Genomic DNA, 21,409 nt, shown 5'->3' with positions numbered 1-21,409 from the left:
TATAAGAGGTGAATAAAAGCTTTACAGGGATACTTTTAGCTAATAGCTTCCCCACAGGGATTTGCAAAGGCCAATGAGTTGCACAAATCCCAGCTACCTTCAGCCTTCCTGAGATCTCCAGAGGATCTTGCTGCATACTTATGTGTAGGTCTGGCTATGCCAGGGTGTTTTTAAAGCTCATTGTAGGCTGTTCTAGAGGAATATTTTGAATTAAAACTGAAAGGCCGCTATGGGGCTGCTGAAGGGCTCAGCTGTGACTTTTGTGCTGTGGTACTTAATAACCTGGGTCACCCAAGACCATGCCAAGAGGAAGCAGCCATCCAAGTGGGACTGTGAGGTTAATGATGCTGATTTGCCTAGAGCCAGTTGTGCATATAGCTGAGCCCTCTCCTGCTGTGCAGAGGTGGGACTGCTGTAGCTGTGGCTATCTTGCACCCTTTGAGCCCCATCTGGGGCTGTTTCTCATCTTCTGCAGGTCATGTGGCTCTCAGCTATATCAAGAAATGTATGTGGTGTATGAGGCTGGGAAGGTTGGTTGCACTTAATGCAGTGGTTTGCCATGACCTTGGGGACTTGTCCCTAAGGGCGCTTGTTCTGCTTCTGGCTTCCTAAAGTCAGGCAGGTCTGCCTTTCACTTTCCTTGCTGGAGAAATTGCAACCACATTCTGCTGTAGTGAAAGTGAATTGTGAGACTTCAATAAACAATGTCTCATGTCAGTGATTAGTGAAGTGATCTATAGTTGTCTAACCTTTGCTGCTTTAAGCAAAAATCACTGAAGTGGAAAGTAAAAGGAAAAATGTATAGACTGTTCAATATTGTGTCATTGTTGCACCACAAATGAGATCATGAGGAAGAACTGATCCTGTTGGGACAGTGTGCATCCCGATGGACCATGGCTACAAGTGGTATGTTCACCTACTGACATCCAGAAAGCAGTATTTTCCAAAAAGGAGTTTTGGGGAAATAAGAAGAGGAGACTGGTGAGTGGTCTGCCCTTAAGCTCCACTGTGTGAAAGTATTACCGATTATTGAGAGAAAACCAGATTGCAGAACAGAATAAACTGTGGTGTCAGGACGAAGTGTCTGTGTTCTTCCCATGGACAACTCTTATTCTTCCTATGGAGAAGCATACTTGGAGCTCCAGGCCAGAGGCTGGCTGTGATGCCAGGATATAAATTGTATTTACCTGTGTTGAATAGGGAAATATATCTATTTTCAAGAGTCATTTGTGATACATGTAACTGTGTAGTACCATTCAACTGTTTGAGAATTGTTTTCTTCTGTGTCAGGCCTGAAAGCATTTCTTCCTTCTTCCTTACAATTTTTAATTTTTAAGTTATTTGTATTTGTTGTAGGCCAGAGGGGTATCTGGCCTTGTACAGTCTCTAATCCACCAGGATCCAGGGTTTCTTTTCCACTTATCCTCACTAAAGTATTGTTGCAGCCTTCCACTGCGTTTTTCCCCTGAGCGCTCTGATTTTTCTGCCTGCCTCAAGGCACTCTCACAGCACACAGCCCATTCATTCATCCTGAGCCTGATGTACTGCTGATCCCTGGTTGTGCTGTTTCTATCCCTTCAGAAAGTACAACTCTCTTTCCTCAAAGAATTATTTTTTTCTTTATACCCTGTCTCTCCTGAGTTCTTCGGCACAGCGCTTTCGTTTCCACAAACTCCCAGAGCCACAACCCCAGTCTTATCCTTTAGTGTTTGATACAGCTTGTAGAGCTGGAACATGGAGAAGTTTGCTGATCTTAAGACAGCTCTGCTCTTCTCCTAATTTCTGTGGGATGATTTGTTCATGAATTTGGTCAAGTGGTTTTCTCTTCCTGCTTGAATCTTATAAAGCTGAGTTTTTACAAAGCTGGCATATGATTTATGAACACAGTGTCTGCTTCCCTGCCAGTGACCATCATACAATCCTTTACATTAACTGACTTCCACCCTAAAAGCCTATTTTCCTCACTGCTGTTACTGGAGGGCTAGTCAGGACTCCCCATTTTGCGTAGCTAGAAGCTTTTTCTGATGTCTAGCCTAACTGAAAAAGCATCTCCCTGGTGCCTGTCTTAAGTTTCTGTATCTCTCCTGCCTCCATGGCAATGTTTTCAGGCTGTCATCGGAGCATTGCTTAGTTTTCATTTTGCTCAGCTAACCACGGCAAGCTTTGTGAGCGCCTGGTTTTCTGTTCCTGTGGTCGTCCCGTTTCTGCATTCACTGTGGTTGGAGGTCTCTTGACGATGTATGACAAGCAGCACACACACCATATCAAGCAGAAATCTCTAGGGAGATCTATTAAAAAGGTCTGAGGGGAATAACTTTTCTGGTATGTAATTTGATTTTATATACCTTCCTTGTGGCTAGCAACACTCCTGTGGCTGTCTAGGTTAGCCAGAGTAAAAACAAATTGAGTTTCCCAAAGAATGAGTTCCTAAACTGCTGTGAAAATCCTGATTAGTGCTTAGAGTGCCTTTAGAAATGTTTTAATCAAACCTGGAATCTGTGCTTGAGGCAATAAGGAGAAAAGCAGAAATCTTTTAAAGCTTTATTCATTTCACCTTCCTCCAAAACACTGAGGCAGAATCCTGGCTTTACTAAACATGATAGAATTAGGAAAAATGCCTGCCAGACAGAGATAAAGGTGAGCGCTGCACCCATGAGGGCATGGTAATACCTGTAGGACTTTGGGGGGATGCTTTCTCCTGGACTAGGCTGGCCTAACTTGTCTCCACTGTGTAGACACCCTGTTAATCTTTCTGCTGCTCTGTTCCCTTTCCCAAAAGGGCGATGCGTAGTACACGTGAGAAGACTACAGGATAATTTGATGCTGTGATAATGTGAGCGCGCGGGGAAGTGGGAGACTTACCCTAAAGCATTAATTAAATGTTTTGATGAAATGCTTGCAAAATACTTCACAACACTTCTTTAGATAGAAATTGCTATAGGAATGTGAAGCGTTTGTTATAAAACTATTTCAGGTGATTGTATCTGCATCCTGTAGCAGTTGGAGTTGTAGCTACAGAAACAGGACTTGAAAAACACCTGAGCAAATAAGATCAGGATTATAGATATAATTTGCTGCAGACATGGACGTGCAGAAGGAAATGACTGAGATTCTTTCAGGACGGGTGACTGTCAGTACTCTTTATGCAATCTATTCAATAACTATTTTTGTAGATACATCTGCTTTGGAGTACTTGTACAGGAGCTGCAGCTTAATTAGTTTTTTTTCTTTCTCTCTACAGTGTTATTGGCATGAATGCCCTCAGGACTCAAATTAATATTTTCTAGTAGAGCTAACCTTTATCTAGTACTTCTCCAGCCAATGCGCCATTACAGGTTAAATAAAATCCAAGTCATTTTTTGTTGCTGTTAAGTAACAGGCACTGCAGAAAGATAGATAAAATGGTCCCTTTTCGATAATCCTGTTTTCCATGTAAATCCAAACTAGGGAGGAGATTGTCTTAGATGAGAACAAATTGGGAAGAGCTTTCAGGCTGTCTGATCTCTTGTCTGCTTTGCAGAAGAAGAATCAGATTAATGAACATAATCAGATTGAGGCTAAACAAGGGAACATATCTGGGGGGCATCAGAACTCTGCTGATTCCAAAGAACTGGATGGAAAATCAACGTTAAGGGCCTAACATTGTGCTCTTGGTTCATTTAATGGGAGCAAATAATGACTTTCAAAGAAGTTCTGAGGGCTGGCAAGAGAAGCGTGGGTTTCCAGAGGGCAAAAAGACTTGAACGAGCTGGGAAGTGGCTCTGAGACCCTGGCTTAAGGCAGATGTTGCTTGGGGTGACAGTGACTTGCAGAGTCCTTTGGCACCTTGACTTGTGTAGGAATGCAAGCAGTGAGGGGCGGCTTTGGACATGGGGTCTGATGCGGTTAAATCTACCTAAAACCATCTCTGCTATCAGCTTGCTGTGTTTCATATAGCAAAACGATGCTGCAGGGAGAGAGGAGACAGAGATGGCTAAGGTTCAGAAAGACAAGAATGAGAGAGAATGATAAAAGGGAAAAACACAGGGGAACATGGTGAAAACAGAATGAGAGGACATGAAAGGGGAAATAGCAGAGCACTATTACACCCTTAATGTTTATTTTTTTTTCATTGCCCACAGCAAACTGGGAGCAGCATGCACCATGCCAGCACGACGATGTACCACTGGTTCCTGAAATGGCAGCACTCCTACCTGCTCATCTTTGTAGAAGAGGCATTTAAAGTTTTCTAAAAGAAAGTAAATAAGAAGTGGAAATGTGAACACAAGGAAGAAAGGGAGAAGGTCAAGAACTTGAGGGGAAAGGGCACTTAAGATCTCTGTTCAGATCCTGTTTCTGTTTTTGCAATGACAATTGTCTTCCAGCAAATACCTGTTGTCAAGAGACCTTGATGCTTGAATCCTGCTCGTTATGGACTCGCAGCCTGTGCTGGAAACGAGGGGGATACTTCATATTTGAAAGCAGGAACCCGGAGTATTTCTCTCTCAAAATGCTCGGGTTTTTCTGGCTGCATTTATTACCTTGTTGGACTTTGAAGCTCTCTGAGAGAGTTTCCTGGGGCAACCGAGTGCATGTTTGATGTGGGGCCTTAAAGACCAACAAGTGAACATGAATAATAATAATAAATATTATTAATAGAATTATAATAAGTAATATCACGAGACCTGAAACTGGTGTATCCCAATTTTCAAAGTTTTTTTTTGTCTGGCTGATTTGTTTAGTAATTGACAAGCTCTGATTAAGGTTTTCTCCCTTCTTGGGATACTTAAATTCTATTTCCATGTGGCCTTTGTGGATCTAGTAAGCTGTGAGTGCCTGTTGTAGCTGTAGACTTCCACCTGGAGCATGTAAAGTCTCTACACATCACCGATTTTCATAATTTTTTTGGCAATCAATTGTCTGGGAAACCTCTAGGTCTCTAAAATGTGGTTCACATCAGCTATTAGGATGAGATGCTGTGGCACAGGCAGACCCACATGACAAGGTTGTTTTAAGCTTTATTTCCATGTAAAACAAAGCTAAAACTAGAGGGCAGATGGTGGGGCCCATGTTTTTGGTGGTTTTTTTTTGTCTTGCATGATGTAATTGGCTGAACAGAGGTTTAGCATATCTCAAGGCAGTATTTCCTTTTGAGGTGAATGAGGCAATTAAATGTGAATAAAAAAAAAATGGGGGGAGCTAATGGGATGCTGCCTCTGGTTGCCATGAAAGAATGGGAAGAGAATGATGTGAGAGATGGAAATGTCTTGTTGCTTGTCGCAGGAGTGGGTGATGCAGGTCATCTTGCAGAATCTGCATGCACCCAGTAAGCTCGTGCCATGCTCCCAGGAGTTTGAATTGCAAAGGGCAGGTGACGCCAGCTGCTAGCTGGTTCCCAGTTGACGCAAGAGCGTGCAAATCCATGCAGGTCTGTTGTCAGCTGCTCCTCTATGGGTGGCTGCTGAAAAGTTGTGCGTGTGCATGTGTGAACTTTCTGGGCTTAATCTGCATTGTAAAGTGTGTGTGTGTGCATGTAAGCTTTCTGCAGAGCTCTAGAGCATATGTGTCATGGGGGTGAGACCAGCAAAGCAGATGTCCTGAACATGCCCCTCCTACTCGGGGATTAGAAATGCTCAGGGGAAAGCAGAGCTGAGCTGGGATACACCTCCCTGACGCACCGCCGCAGCCGGCAGCAGCTTCTGCAGGTTCAATGGGCCTCCGCTCTTTGGTCAAATAAACCCTGCGGCTCCACTTCCAGCAACCATCCCCTTCTTTGGGTTAAGCAGAGAGGAGGAGGATGGCCTATGCTGAGGAAGACAGGTAAGGCTGTGAAATAGGGGATGCACAGACCTCCAGACTGGAAGGGGCTAGTGAAGTTGCATCACTTTTCCTCATCTTTTCTTCTTCCTACTGGGCACTCCATAAATGTCAGACAAAGGCTGCTCAGAAGTAAACATCTTATTATTAAAGAGGAATCTGGATATCTGCCTGTGTCAGGTGCTGGTATTATGAAATATGGCCACAGGCAGGTGACCTTGGGAGAGGTGATGGGCCAGAAGAGGCAAATGTGGTGTGGAGAGGCAGGCATCATAAATATGTATGGTGGTGTGCCCCTCTCTGAAACCTAGTGCTTCATCTGTTTATTGGGATATGTCTGCTTTTTACATGGATCTGCTTTCAACCAACCTAGAAGCACAATGAGGGTGGGTTTTTTCATGCCATAAAAGATCTGTCATCGGTGACAGTCCTGTGTTTTGCAACAGATGCGTTTCTCCCATGGATGACAGCAATCACAATAAAGGGGATTGTGTTTTCGGCTGATCCTGTGATTTAATCCAAAGCGATGCTACCGAGCACTATTATTAGGTGTGCATTGTTGGAGATGGAGTAGCTACGGGGGGCTTTGTGCTATGTGTGTTAATTCAGGCTGTCAAAAAGCTTGCACAGACCTTGGGCTCGTGCTATTCCAGGCTAAACATTGCTTTTGGTGACCTGTAGGTCAAACTCCCCCTCCGCTCCTGCTGAGCAGGTATCTCTGTCGTAATCAGAAATAATCCTTGCCAGCCGGTCCCTTTTGATGCTGTGCACCCAGATTTCTGAAAACTAAATATTGCAAGCAAAGTGCTGCAGATGAGTTTTGGCGTTGCTGTGCTCCCAGTGCTGGGAACAGCTCTGGCATGTCCAAAGCCTTTGGGATGGAGATGGCTCTGCAAGGCCCCCGCATGCCCGCTGAAGCTCCTTTTGGGCGAGGGGAGTTACACAGAACTGGATGCTTACTTCTTTGGATAAGAAATGCTTTAATGTCTTCTGTTTAGAAGGAAAAAAAAATTCCCTCAGACTCAGCACAGCTCAGTCAATCCCAATGTCTTCAGCAGACATGCGATCAGATTGATCCTACACTCCTAAATTTTCTGTGAATATGGGAATAATACCATTTTTAAATTTACTTTGCAAGGGTGTATGTACCTTTTAAAAAAAAAAAAATTACCAAAAAACAGGATTAGCAGCCAAGTGGAAGAGCAGGTCCTGGTGACCTCATTCTTTTCTCATGCCTGCCACAGGTACGTCAAAAGCTCGGGTATTACATTTAAATTACTCTGATTCCCTCTAACTTCTGAACAAGGATTACAGTTATTCTACAGAGAAACTGGGGGGAATCATTCACTGATGTATGTAAAGCACTTCTAAAGCTTTTCTCTGGGAGGAAGGGATCATAGTCAAGTGTAGGCTTCATTAATGTCACTTTTGTAGCTGTTGCTTCTTTCAGGACCTCATGGTACACTTGGAAAATTCAGCAATATGTCATGGTAAATAAACTCTGTTTCCAGACTTTTCCTTTGAAAAGTATTTCAGCTAAATGACTGTTTTAATTCATGAATATATAAGTTATTTCTTCTCATTGGATCACAAGTTTACGACATATTTAGATATTTTTGACATCATAGTTTGTATCTAGGAATTTACGTTTGATGTATCAGACATTGGACAGGAATTATAGCAGGAGCTGCATAGATAGGAGACGAAAGGCTCAGCAAAGGTACCTGTGCAATAACTACCTGCCTTGTCAGTGTAAAGAAAGGAAAACATAAAATTGAGATCTTTTATGTGAATGTCTGATACTCCCGTTAGAGGAACTGGTTGTACACTGACAGTTAAATCCTCTTCATCGATGGTGTGAGATCTGGAGCACAGAGAATCACTTTGAAAGCTTTTTTGTGTTTCCTCTGAGGCTGCAGACAGCAGAATTGCAATATGACTAAGGTTTGCACATCTGGAAAGAAGAGATTTGATTAAAAAAAAAAAAAAGGATTAATGAAGCAGCCAGTGACTGCCTGTCAGCATCTCCATTCAATTTTACATCACCTTCAACCTTGTAGTATCACATTCTCTCACCCCTTAGTAAGCAGGTCAGCTTTTCATACAGAGAAGCTGCTGCCCCTGCCTGTGTTGGTTCCCTCAGAGACGCAGTCCTCTACCATGTGCAGTCACTAATTCTGCTCATCACTGCTAACAACTGGGTTGCCACCAAGAAATGCTATCAGTATGCTTGTTTTTGAAGAGTTTCCAATCAACCTTGATATTAACTTCCCAGAAGATATCTGCATTATCCTATTGGGAGCAGGATTATGGGATTATTCTGCTATTGATTGTATTTCAAATCTGTGATTAATACATCTGATGAATACTGGACTGACAGGCTTAAAAATGGAAGTCCTCTCTCTTCCCATCAAACAGTTACACAACAGCCAGTGTAATGCCAGCTTCTATCCCACCTTCTAGCAATGTGCCTCAGCACCGGATAAGACATTTTTTGACAAAAGTATTTGAGGAGTCCCCCTCTTAAATCAGACAGCATAAAGCCCAGGAGCCCAAGTTCCTGGGTTGAATTTGTTTTGACATAGACTGATCTCGTTGGTCCTCTTGCCTAGGACTAAACTGCAGATGTGACCCACAGCCCACCCTGTGGGAGAGAAGATGAACACAGTCTCCGTGTTGAGCCTCCTCTACTGAAACCACAAGGTATCGAGAAGGTGGATGTTTTCAAGATGCATTACCACCCCCAGAAGAACACACTGGGAGCTGATGGCACTCAACACTTATGAAAACTGGGTTCTCGTCTCTGCAAGATGATGCTTGCCCCGTGTCCCAGTGCTCCACCTACTGCAGAGGACAGTGTCTCTTCCTTTGTCGGCACAGCATCCCAGCTGTGCTGTACGGGTGCCCTTGGACTTCCATCCTCTTGTATTTCTTGTATTTCCCCATCCCCCTGCTCACACATAGGCAGCAACTTCTCAGTAGCTGTGTTTTTGGGTTCCTTCAGTAACTCAGAAGAGACCAGAGCCCATCAGAAGCAGGAGTGGTTATGCCTTGTGACATTTTTGTGATCTAGATATCATTAGCTGTTCTTCCACTGTAGAATGAAACCAGCGAAAAGGATTCAAATGTTTTGCCTCTGGCCAGGAGTGAAATATGAGATTAAAAGTGAAACATCTTAAATAATAGCAGTGCAGCTCCTATTATTTTAGCCTTAATGATTTTTTTTTCCTTTGCACCTTTTCAGGACTTTTGTCCTTTGAAGCTTGTTCTCTTGATGGGTTGAAATACTCACTGGCCTGTTCTCCTTTTCCAGAAATAGCTATGAGGTGTATAAGGAAACAGCAGATTGGTTATGCGCCCGTACCATCCAGCGTCCGAAGATCGCCATCATCTGCGGATCTGGACTGGGAGGTCTGGCCGATGCGCTGGATAACAAGACAGTCTTTCCGTATGAGGACATTCCTCACTTCCCGCGGAGCACAGGTTAGCATGACCTGGGGCGTCAGGAAGCCATCCGTTGGCAAGTCAAGGTGCACTGCTTGGCATTGGTCTGCAAACCAGTCCCTCGGTGCTGAAATGTGTGTTCACCGTAAAAAAACCTACATGTTTCTCCTCTGTGATATTTATTTAACTTTTAGCTCCTGCTTTCGCAGTGGCCCCACTGTAATGCATAATCATCAACTAACAGATCCTTCAAGTCAAAGACCGTGAGAGCTGTAACTAAAATGACACCTTATTAATTTCCAGTTGCAGGGCATGTTGGCAGACTGGTGTTTGGGGAGCTGAGCGGACAGCCCTGCGTCTGTATGCAGGGACGTTTCCACTATTACGAGGGCTACTCTGTCAGCACGGTGAGTTCCTAAGAAAAGCATTCACGTAGGGGGAGAGATGTTGTAAAATACACCAAAGTGACTGCTTCCTTTGATATCTAGCTGCAGGAGGTTGGCTCTTGCAATGAATCTTGCTTAAATTTTAGATTTCTCCCCCCAAAAGAAGAGTTCAAACTGAGAAGTAGCTTCTGCTAGGTGAAGCTGATGCTATGCAGCCACAGAAAGTGGCTAGCCCTGCTATACCACGGAAGAAAATAATGTACCGTACAAGGCAGATGAATTTACATGCTTTAACTCAGTGATTTTAATAATGATTTAAGTCAGCAACTAGGAAACTTTCAGTGATAAGAATAATTTATTTTAATCTTTTGCATTTGTATAGTTCACAGCTTTTTCTCCTAGAAAAAAAAACCTCCCTGGCTAATGTAACTTCATGTACTCTCCCAGTTAACATAGAAGTATGTGAATATTTGTGTTTATGGTACCAAACATGCATGTATGTAGATTTCTGTTGGAAGACACCAATAATATTTATTTACTGGCTGATAGTGTTGTGTTCTTTATTTGGATTGCTTTCAGATTTTACTTGTGGCTCAGATCAGTTTGCATTTGGAAAGAAGCTGTAATACTTAGCACCACCCAACTTCTTGTAGGAAAAAAAAAACTATTTTAAATGCACTTGATACAAAAATAGGTTTATCAAGACATGTTTGTCTAATAAAATCAACCCATTTCTTAAAGAAGCGATATCCATAGTTAAGAAATTTTCTGCTCAGAGCTTCCTTAGCATTTTAGAGGTAGCAGATTTATCCTGATTCTTTCTTGATTCCTCAGTATCAAAATTCTTCTGTTTTTTTCAGTTCCCAATTGTTCCTTAACTTCGAATAAGCAGGTCACTGAAGTGAACTAACGTGAATAAAATGAAATGAATAAAGTAATCTCTATGCTTCTGTGATATGCATCGCTACTGTGAAAAGCTGGTTTATCAATTACACTCCAAGCCCATGTGCATAAGGAGTTACTTCAATCAGCACAGTGGTTTGATCTCCGCAGACCTTGGCAGCGAGGGAAAATTATCTGCATCTTCTTTTTGTACTGCATTTATTTGACCTTAGTGCAGCTGTAGAATATATGGGCTTGAATTTTAATGGTATTCATTTCAAGATTAGTTTTTAATATGTTTAAAAAACATTAAAATTCTTTCAGTTTAAATTAGAGGAAATCTAAAATTGGAGAAGAAGCTGTTTTGTCCCCTCGTAGCCTCATAGACCCTGCATGAGGTGTAAGCTGTCCACAAATTCAATACTACAAATGTAGTGGTAGTTGCTGTGTGTGAATTGCAATGCTTACTGCTTATATGCCTTTGGTTCTTGCAGGTCACCTTTCCCATCAGAGTGTTCTTTCTCTTGGGAGTGGAGACCTTGATTGTCACAAATGCTGCTGGGGGACTGAATCCCCACTTCCAAGTGGGGGACATCATGTTCATTAGAGATCACATCAGCACGTTTGGCTTGGGAGGGCAGAATCCGCTGCGTGGACCGAACGATGAGAGGTGAGATGGCATCCCCCCTCCCCGAACTGGGCAACGTAGGCATGCAAGAGCAGAACAACATTTCTGCTTTCTGATTTGGTGAAGGATTAGTGTTGCTGCCTTAAAGCAGCTCCATGGCAGGTTGTTTATTCTTTCAGCACACCTCCATCACTGGCTTCTGGTCCTGTCCCAATTCATCCCCTGCTATCCTACACTGGAGTTCAGGTGGTGCCATAGCTAAATACATCTTTCCTAGTCCCTGGCTGGCCCCTCAGCCCCCCATGTTATCAATTAATCCTTTTTTTCCTCCAGCTGCAGGCTAGGACTGCCAGTTGTGCCTGCTGGCAAATGTTTGCTGAGACGCAGAGTTTGGCTCCAGGTACCCATGAGGGAAAAGTTAAAGCAGGAGCTGCATGCACTGTGCCACCTGCCCTGCCTTCCCCAAACACCTTCCTTGGAGGTTGCTTGCTATTACAAGCCTGGAAGGAGTTTGTATGCAAACCTCCAGAAGGTTTTGTTTTGTAAAAGTAGGGTCCTGATCCTTCTCTTGACGTGGCCAGACATGCTGTCTGCTAAAGAGACCTGCTGCTGTCTCTTCTTGTCAGTCCCACTCTCTGCCAGTTCCTCTTAATTGAGTGAGCTGGTGATCTGCAGTATTTCCAGCTGGCATTTATCAAGGGCTGTTTCTGGTGTGATGGAACTGATATGATAGAGCTTGGGCAGTAAGCTGATAGTAGAGCAAAGATAAAACCTCAAAATCTCCTCATAACCACCCATGTATCCAGGTCATTAAACTGGGGTGCCTCTGTTAATGTCATGTATTCACTGAAGACATCAGTCTGAGAGGTGGTTGTCGTGGCAGCTTCTTGGGAGATCTCTAGATCTACAAGAGTGACCTTCTGCTGGTTGAACTGGGAAATCAGGTTTCCTATACTGGCTGTGTAAAGGATCCTTACCCTATGGATGGTGCACAGAAGGGCTTGTAACACATCCTCACCCCTGGACTGCAGTTGCCACTGGACATAGAGTTGCTTTGGGTGTGAGGTTAGACTAGATGACTTTGAGGTCCCTTCCAACTCAAATTAATAAATAATCCTAAAACCCTTTTAAGGCACCATCAGACTGGTAGGGTGGAAGGCAATCAGCACCAGCAAGGTCATAGCAATGAGAGGCAACATGCCAGATGGGCCAGTGTTAACAAAAAGAAGCCCCTTGGCTCTCAAATGGAGCTAAAAAGAACATGAGGACACATCTCCACTGGAGAGTCAGGGTGAGCAAAGGAGAGCACATCGGGTGTCAGGAAAGTCAACATGGAAACAGTAAAGATCCAGGGCTGTCAGACTTATGGCAGGAAAGAAAGGCTGGACTGTGATAAGGAGATAATAACAAGAATTATTTCCTAACCAAGCTGGGAGGAGAGAAGCCAGATGAAAGCCAGGTGTGTGAAGATAGAGGACAAGTAAAGGAGGTGGTGTAGGAGGTCGTAGTTTATGAGCAAAGAGTGGATTTTGATGATGAGGTGGTTGAATCTGTTGTTGAGTTGGTACCTTAATCTTGAAAAAGGACAGGTTTGCAGGGCAGGCATCTGAACTATCCTAGGACCTTTCAAAAAAGAAAGTCCTCGCTGAGAGTAAGGTGATCTTCCTGGCTTCCAGTTACAGTCAGTTCCTTCCAGACCTGGCTCCTGCTTCAGAAGAAATCTGAAAGGTGCTAGCAATGGCCTCAGGAGAAATAAACGCTGTTCCGTGATTCAAATGGCAAGAGGACAGTAACCATCTGAAGCAGAACACCTTTACATCTTCATAGGTATTGGTGTGGGTTGGAGGAAAGTGCTCAAAAGTACAGAAGCCACATGGAAAAGTGTTTAAAGCGCTCTGAACTTGAAGTAATCGCCCAGGAACAGGAGGAGAAACGCTGACCAAACAATAACTGCATCTGGACAACATTCAAAGGCAGTGTAGCTGTCTCATTGCCTCCCAAGAGCAGGTTCCTGGTGAAGGCTGCAGTGCTCTGGGAGGTGACTTTTGTTCTGCTGACCAAGGCATCAAAATGGGCCAAAGGTCTTTGTGAATCAGCTTCCAAAGTATTGCAGAGCTTTGGGTAAGCAAACTCCAAAAATTCAGCCCGGCTCAGCCACCAGGAAGGGTTTATCTGAGTACAACAGGAAAACTGGAGGCAATGAAGTGATGTGGAAAGGGCATATACTGCAAGAATTTGAGGATTCACTTTAATAAATTAGAGATCGACTTCTGCATTGCTGGCTTCAGGAAAGAGAAGCAATTTTCATGGTGATGAATACTTATTACCTTAGACCAGATGGGAAAGTTTGTTTTTATTTATATAGTGTGTTACTGTTTATAAATGTAAAATAAGCTGCCTGCTGCCCTAACCATTCAGCTGGAAGAACATGAAAACAAGCAGGAGCTTTAATAGCCCAGATGAGGGACCTGGTCCGCTCCTACTGAACTGAGTTGGTGAATATGGCTGGGAGTTTATTCTCCAGATTTCCTCAGTAGCAGCCAAGTCTTGGCCATCTACTTCTGCTCCCCTTCAGTCAATAGTAGGATTTGCTCAGTTAGGAACAGGACCGAGCTGTTTGCTTAAGATCCAAAGCAAACAAGAGACCCAACCTTGAAGGACAGGATGAAGTTTACCTAAAATATGACTCCGAAGCTCCAGCATATGCTACTCTCCCCTCGCTCTGCAAAGGAAGACACCTGGAATGGGTGGTGGACATCTAATGCTATCTGACACTCTGCTTGGTATCCAGTACCCATTCTGGCAGGTGCAATGTGAGACCTACAGGATGTGTGCATTCTCTGGATGGGCAGCTGAGGGGCAGGCAGAACCTACTGGGACATCTCAAGGGGGGCAACTGAATTGCACTTCTGGACTAGAAGAGTCTCCAAGCTTGTGCTGGCTGTGCTCTTATTGTGCCAGGAACCAAATGCAGAACTGTGTGTTCCTTCCTGGGGTTTATTTTCCATCTAGCAAGCTTTGTTCTCTGCCTTCCCAAGAAAGTAATTCCTTGAGACCCTTCAAACTGGTCTAATGTAGACAGTAAAGGGGAAAGACTCAAATATCCTGTGATTTGTCCAGTGCATCCAACTCTTTGTTTCAAGCATGTAGGTGTCAACGCAGGGATCGGACAGCCCTTGCTGTTGTTGTACAGGGCATCCCTGTGATTAGATCTAGCAGGAATGTCACAACGGCAAAAGTATCTGATGATGAGGCTGGGATGAGACAGACTGCATCCATGGCAGATCTGCCGTTAACATTTCCCTTCTCTCCAAAGGGTGAGCGTCACTGAACTCTGATGGAGGGAAGGTAGCGGTAGCAGTGTCAGCGTGGCTGTGCCCTTTATTGCCTTGCAGGTTTGGAGTGAGGTTTCCCTGCATGTCAGACGCTTACGAACAGGATCTGCTCAGCCTGGCGATGGAGAGCGCACAGGAGCTGGGCTTTCTGAGCTTCATCCGAGAAGGAGTGTACTGTCTGCTGGCCGGTCCCTGCTATGAAACCGTTGCCGAGTGCCGCATGCTGCAGGCGCTGGGGGCGGACGCTGTGGGTAAGCTGCCTGGGCTGGTAGGGTTGGTTGGGCACATGGATTAAGCTGTTAAATCTGCTCAAGGCTGACTTTCTTTGACTTTTGAAGTCTCCTGGGCCTAGAGAAATGAGTTCTGCTTAGTTCTGCAGTGACTCAGCGCAGCTCCTGGGATGGATCTGCAGAGAGGCTCTGTGCTTACGGCTGCCTGGGACAGGGATCCCAGCACAATGTCGGGTTCATTTCCCAAACACACATCTCCCATCCTCAGATGGCTCAACTTTGGCAGGACTGAGTGGGGCTCAATCAGCAATAAGGTCCTTTCCTATTATTTCTTTTTTAATTCTGATACTGTAAGGATTTTCACTATGCCTCATCCCTACAAAGCAGCCCTCCATAAGAGTTTTGGTTGTTTAGGGCTGGAAATTACAGATACCTTCCCACCTGTATACAAGGAAGGTAAGTGTCACAACCCATATGATTTCTCCTTGACCCCAGTGTCATTGAAGCCGCTCATGGAAGCCTGTTTATTAATATCTGCAGATTCACTGTGTGTGAGGACAGGAGCTCAGCTTCCCACAAAGCCCTTTTTCCTTCCCGATAGCTTTTTTAGCTGAGGCGGGGAAGAGCCAAATGACACAGCACATCAGTATTTCTCCTAGCAGGGCTGCAAGCAGTCTGACACGTCTTGGGGAGGGAGACGTAGCGCGCAGGAATCAAATGTGGGAGGTTTATTGTGCTGAGCAGGGTCGTAATTGTAGTGCTACAACTACTAGAGCCTTACGAGCATTACAGCCTTTAACTATTACATAGCTCAGACGTAGAGAGCTGTGGGAGAGGGACACAAGAGCAGATGCTGAAGGTAGGATCATGGTTTGCAGCCTTGGAGAGCTCTTGTTTTGGTGCAAATCCTGACTCATCCTGGTCCTTTCCTACTGTAGGCATGAGCACTGTCCCAGAAGTGATTGTAGCCAGACATTGTGGCCTCCGAGTCCTCGGGATCTCCCTTATCACCAACAAAGCGGTGATGAGCTACAACAGCCAAGAGAAAGCCAACCATGAGGAAGTGCTGCGCATCTCGGTGGTCCGGGCTGAAGCCCTGCAGAAATTGGTCACACATCTCCTTGGCAAGCTGGGGGAAAGCACAAACTCTCCCTGACCTTCAACCGTTTATCATTCATATTGCGACGCATGACCAATGCAAATGTTGGAGGAGAGCTGTTGGTGAGACTCCTTCTGCTGTCCTGATGTTTTTGAATAGACCTTTTGGTCTTTGTCCCTGGGTTTTAGCTGGACAGGTGCGGAGGTTTGCTTTGAATTTTGCCAGAGTGATCCCCTTGTTAGTAGCCAGTGACCAAAACAGTTTTCTGGCACTTAAGCAGGGTCTGGCCGATTCCCAAACCTGCGTGTCAGCAATGAGCCCCTCGGTACCATAAGCTCCAGCTCCCTCTTGTCCTGCTGCAGAGCGTTTGTTTCTTGCCTGTGGTGCTGCCTCTCTGCAGCACCCTCCTACCCTGAGCCTCTGCTCCCCCATTGCACCGAGCCCCTGCGCTGGAAACCAGGTCAAGAGCTGGTCGCAGGGTTGGTGCCTGCTGGCCATGCTTTGGTGGGACCTGAGCTGGAGCTGGTGGAAGCCCACAAAAAGACCCTGAGTTTTGTATGAGGACCTGGATATGTAAAATGGGCTAGGCTGAAGCTGAGATCTCTCTGGAACAAGCGATGTTGCAGAGCAGGCAGATTACAATTGATTTTACAGCTTTGAAAACCACTGCATCCTCATGCACGGGGTTGTGTTGCCTTACCACCCCTTAAGGTTTCGCCAGAAAGCCCTCTCTTTGCTCAGTTCTTGGCTCTTCAGGACCAGGCACAGAGCTCAGTAGCTGTTTGGTATAATGCAGCATGCCCCCATCACCCCTGCACACCTCTCCGCTCTGTTTCCAGCCTTGAATCGCTACTGCTCTGTTTTACAGGGGGCGAAAGTGCAGCTCTGCTAAAAGGCACAACTTATCCATGCACGGTGTAAAAGTGGCCAAGATGGAAACAGGATCTAGGTCCAGCTCTGCCTGGTTTTGTTCCTTCTGTTTCTGGATATCTCAGACGTCAGCAGCTTGAGCCACCTGAGTGGAGACAGGTTACCTCTTGGTGGTCCAAGATAGAGAGATCAGTCTGATCCAGTGTTTCACCCCAGCTTTGCTCTGCTGCAGTCCCCACAGCAGACGCTGGAGCACCAAATGGTTTGTGGGGTTCAGTGATGTGAAATTACAGTGGAAGTTACTTCGGAAAGGGTATGATACTTTTCTGACATTCCTGATCCTCTTTCATGAAAAAAAAATAAGCCTAGCAGTAAGTAAATGACAAAAAGGAGAGGCCACCATGCTCTCTTAGCAGTGTGCTGATGGTCTATCAAGGAAGGGTGACCGTTCACCAGAACGGTGCATTATTCATTGTTCCCCAAAGGTCAAGCTGAGCTGCAGATGCAGCTGGATGTGAAACAGTCACTGTAATTATTAGGTAACCTTTTCCCCTTCATTTATCTTGCAGCCCATCTATAAAGCCCATCACTGTCAAAGCTAAATGTTTTCAGTTGACACAGTGGTCTGAACTGAAGACACCTGCCTGGTCACAGAGAGCTCCCAATCTGCTTTCCTAAATTTAGCTGATCAGTTGCTTACCATTGATGCTTGCCCTCCTTTGCAGCCTTCAGCCTTCCATGACATTTCTCCAGCTCCAGGTGCAAAAGGACATTGTGGCCTGGTGAGTTTCACCCAGATGGGTGTTTACCTGAAGCCCATTGTGCTGCTGGTGTCAGCTGCTGTATTTTTCATGGTCTAGATGTTGCCACCAGGAGGAGCGGAGCTGTGCTGTGCATCTTCTCCATGAGAAGGTAGCACTTCAGGCATAGGAGAGATCTTGGGGTGGCCGCATTGTCCCCTTCTTTTCTCCTGGGCAGGGTTATTTGTGGTCAGTCCTGACCACAGCCTGGTCCTGAGGACTTCTGGAGGGGGAGGATTCGTTGCCTGCACACTACAGGGCGAGTCAATGGTCAGCAGCTCCTGGCACTTGGAGGAGTCCTCTGAGACAGCAGCTCTTTCCGTTTGGTGGGTCTGACTGTCTCGGAGACCAGCTTTGGTGATATGGAAAGAGAGAGACTCCAGCTCCTCCTCCCACAAGGCTGTTGCCTTTTCAGGTCTAGCAGGAGTGAAGTGCCTGTCAACAGCGGCAGCAAAAGCAGTGAAATACGAAAAGCATCAGATGTGCAGAGCAAGAAGGAATCACTTCTACCTGCTCCCTTTTCAGACTTGTCCCAGTATAGGCTTGTTACAGGGCAGAGAGAGAGCAGATCATTTCCCCTGCCTAGAAAATGGTGCTTCACATTCATCTAATTAATACTTGGTAAATACAAAGTCTCCGGAGTGCGGGAGGAAGACAGCTGTGCAGCTAGCTGTAGCTAGAGAGCAGCCGGGGTAGCTAAGGCTGGGATTTCAGCAAACTCCATTAATTAGGGTCAGACTGGACTGCGCTGTGAAGGAAAGAATCAAAAAAAAAAAAAAAATCCACCCTGCTGTTGTGCTGGTACCTCTTGAGCCAGCCTTGGGATGACAAGGAGCCTGGCAGCAGCACCTGCTTTCGGTGGGCTGGGCTGGCTCCTCTCTCCAGCTGTACCGGGTGCAGGGTGTGAGACCCAGACCATGTGCTTGTGTTCGAACACAACTTCAATACAACTTGAAATTTCATCTGAAAATGTACCACACAACTAAATCTTTGGCAAGTTATGAACATTTTAAAGATTTTTTTTTTTTTAATTTCTAACTAGCATTTGAACCCCTAAATGGTTGGGGACTCTTCTTTCTGCTATCCCAGGTTGGCTCGGATCGCTCAAACTCTGCAGGAACATCCCAATTGTTATCCCTGTCAATGAGGAGAGGGAAAATGCCCTGAGAACTTTGGAAGGGATCTTACTCATGCTTTGGGGGAGAGAGGGGGGGATATAATTAATGAGTGGTTTTGTCTGGTTTTGGAGATACTATTAATCCAGCAATTTTTTTTTTTCTTACTGCTGATGCAAGTGAGGGAAGATGTGTGGGGAAGAAACTGCAAGGAAATAAAATCTGCTGTGATCCTGAAAACAGTGGTTTTGTTTGCTTTGCCAGTACCATGGGTTAGAGAGGAGGGAGTTGCTTAGCTGTACCCCCTGCATTCAGCCCCCCAGGCTGGAGGACCAAAGCACCGGGGCTCAAAGCTCAGGGTAATCAGGACCAAGGTTTGACCAGTGCTTTGCACAGATATTTCTTACTGGTCCCGTGGGGCTGGGGAAAACTCAGATGAATAAATATCAAGGACCAAGAGACCTCAGCTAACTTTTGGGTAGCTGACAGCTATGGTGGGCTGCAGTGCTCTCAGTGTGGTAAGGCAGATACTAGAGGGAGGATATGGTTTCCTCAGTGCTGCTTGCAGGGTGTCCTATGCAACACGGCACACTGATGGCTTCTGCTGCTGAATCCCATGCCTTTTATTTTGTGCTCTTAGTGCCTTCTGGCAATGTCCATAGCTGAACTGAGCAGATTGTAACACAACCTTGGCTTGCTTTCACTCCTGTACTCTGTGTGACTTATCTACATCTGAAATTTAGGCTATTATGGTCATGAGGATAAAGTGGTAGATGTATGAAAAGCTAAAAGGAAAAAAAAAAAACCACAAAACCCCAGCAAGAAGAAAAAGAGAACCCTAAATTGTGTGACTGATCCATGGCAGGGGAGGACCCATCCTTTACCATCTCGCAACCTGGTTTCATGAGCCGCTCCGGCCAGACCTCTGTGCCACCCCTTTCCTTTTCCTTGCTCGTTCTAGAGGAATTTTTTTCAGGTCATGGAGTCTCATTGCTTCCAGTCCCCTGGGGAAGAGGGAGATGTTATATCGATGCCCTTGTGTGATTCATGAAAAAGCCTGATGTCAAGAGGAGAAAGCTCTGATACAGCCCTTGGCTGGACCATACCATGAGTTTTTAAGAAGAGATCTTTGGTGTTGCCTGAAAAACAGCCCGGCAGCCTCCTCAAACAGATCTAATCGTGTGCTCCATCCCGTTTGCTTTGCGAGGCTCGGTTTCCCAGACTCTTTCTTTTAAGTGAGGTTTGCCATTTGCACTCTTTTCTATATGAAAGTAAACCAAAAGGCTTTCTAAAAAGTGCATTATCTGTCTCAGCTCAGCAGCCGAGCATATGCTTTGCCTTCAAGTTCTCAAAATTGCCTTAGACGTTTCTCTTTACTGAAAACCTGCTGTTGAATTAAGGGATTTTTGCTGTGGTGGAGTTTGGGGGGGTGCTTTGCTGAGGAAGCATTTCCCCAGGGATGGCAGGGAGTGGGTTCAGGATGCTGTCAGAGCCCAAATTTTGCTCCAACTTGCAGCAACCTTGGGCCTTTATCAGCGGAGAGGCGGATGCCATGGAGCAGTGTGACCCAGAGCCATCCCTGCTGCAGGCTGGGGCTCTGCTCCCCGCAGAGGGAATGATGGACCAGCGCTGGGGACCCAATGCTCCCCTGTACCCCTTCTCCCCCCAGCCCAGGCACACGTGAGGGCACAACCCCAAACTCAGTCCTGTGGAGGCAGCGAGGGTCCACTCCCAGTCCCCAGGAAAACTTTGCTCTGGAGGGAGGAGGGTGGAAAAGCAATGGGCTCTGCTGGGGAAAATTGTGCCCCAGTAATGGGAAAAAAAAATGAACTTTTTTAGGGCTCATCTCCATGCAAGACTCCAGGAAACGTGAACTGAATACCTAGGACACTCCTGGGTGTCTCTGCATGTGCTTGAAGGCTGCATTGTGCGGCAGAGAGGAGGAGGAAGCCATCCTGCTGCTCTGTGTCCCGGCCTGGCTCTCCCCATGGGATGCTGGCGCAGCATTGTCCTTCCCATGCCTGCAGCCTGGCATCCTGCCCTACCCCAGCTCCTCATGCCATTAAAGCCAGGCTTAGGGCCACCTCCCAGTCCCCAAGCCTGCTCCCAAAAGGGCCGTGGGATCCATGATTTGGGACCAGCAGCTCATGTGCCCCTTCTCTCCCAACTGAGAGACAAAACCAAAAGGCACCAGCACCCAGCGGGGTGGGCAGTCCCCGATGATGCTCCCGCAGCTGCCTGCCACCAATTACGTCCCTGCTCCGCGTGCATCGGAACTTTCCTGCTTTCTTCTCATCTTTAATTAAGCACTTCTATCGGCTGAGCCTTCTCGCTGGATCTGATTTTTTTTTCCCTGTAGCCATGGCAACGCTTCCCCTGGGCAGTCTGCGCTGGAGCCAGTGACAAACCCCACGTGTGGCTGTTTGTTTGGGCCTGGAAATTTCCTTGCTGTTTGGGAAAACTTGGGAAAAGAAAATCCCCTGACAAGCTGGCGGGCAGCAAGGGGAGCCAGGGTGAGAAGCATCACTTTTTGGGCTGCGCATCACTCCCATCCCTCCAATGAGACCCCCTCCAGCAGGGATGGCAAAGCCTTGATCCAAGGGTTCCTTGTTTTTTCCTCTGAAAGATGGGCGCAGTGCCTGAGTTTTGCGTGCTCGCCCTGGCCATGGGTTGTGGGTGATGGTCCTGCTGCAGCCGTCGTGTGGTCCCTTGGTGACAGTGGCACTGTGGCTGCCTCCGTCCTGCTCATCCCACTGGGAACAGCGAGTCCTGAGCTGTGGAGCTGCCGTCAGGAGCCCAGAGAGGCAGGGGGACAGCGACGAGG

The 21,409-nt window shown here is 46.0% G+C and overlaps 1 protein-coding gene across 1 annotated transcript; it reads left to right on the top strand.

The window, feature by feature from the left end:
• The first annotated feature begins 5,776 nt into the window (after positions 1-5,776).
• PNP (purine nucleoside phosphorylase) lies at positions 5,777-15,857 on the top strand. Its single transcript, XM_086758357.1, has 6 exons — positions 5,777-5,799; positions 9,110-9,279; positions 9,544-9,647; positions 11,003-11,178; positions 14,532-14,722; positions 15,640-15,857. Exons 1-6 carry the CDS (start codon positions 5,777-5,779, stop codon positions 15,855-15,857), a joined length of 882 nt encoding a protein of 293 aa, XP_086614483.1.
• Positions 15,858-21,409: the final 5,552 nt, after the last annotated feature.

Source organism: Chlamydotis macqueenii, chromosome 13 (genome assembly GCF_036417535.1).
Source record: "Chlamydotis macqueenii isolate bChlMac1 chromosome 13, bChlMac1.mat, whole genome shotgun sequence".
Taxonomy (NCBI): domain Eukaryota; kingdom Metazoa; phylum Chordata; class Aves; order Otidiformes; family Otididae; genus Chlamydotis; species Chlamydotis macqueenii.
Note: the sequence above shows the minus strand (reverse complement) of the source record. Positions and strands in the feature narration are given on the sequence as shown.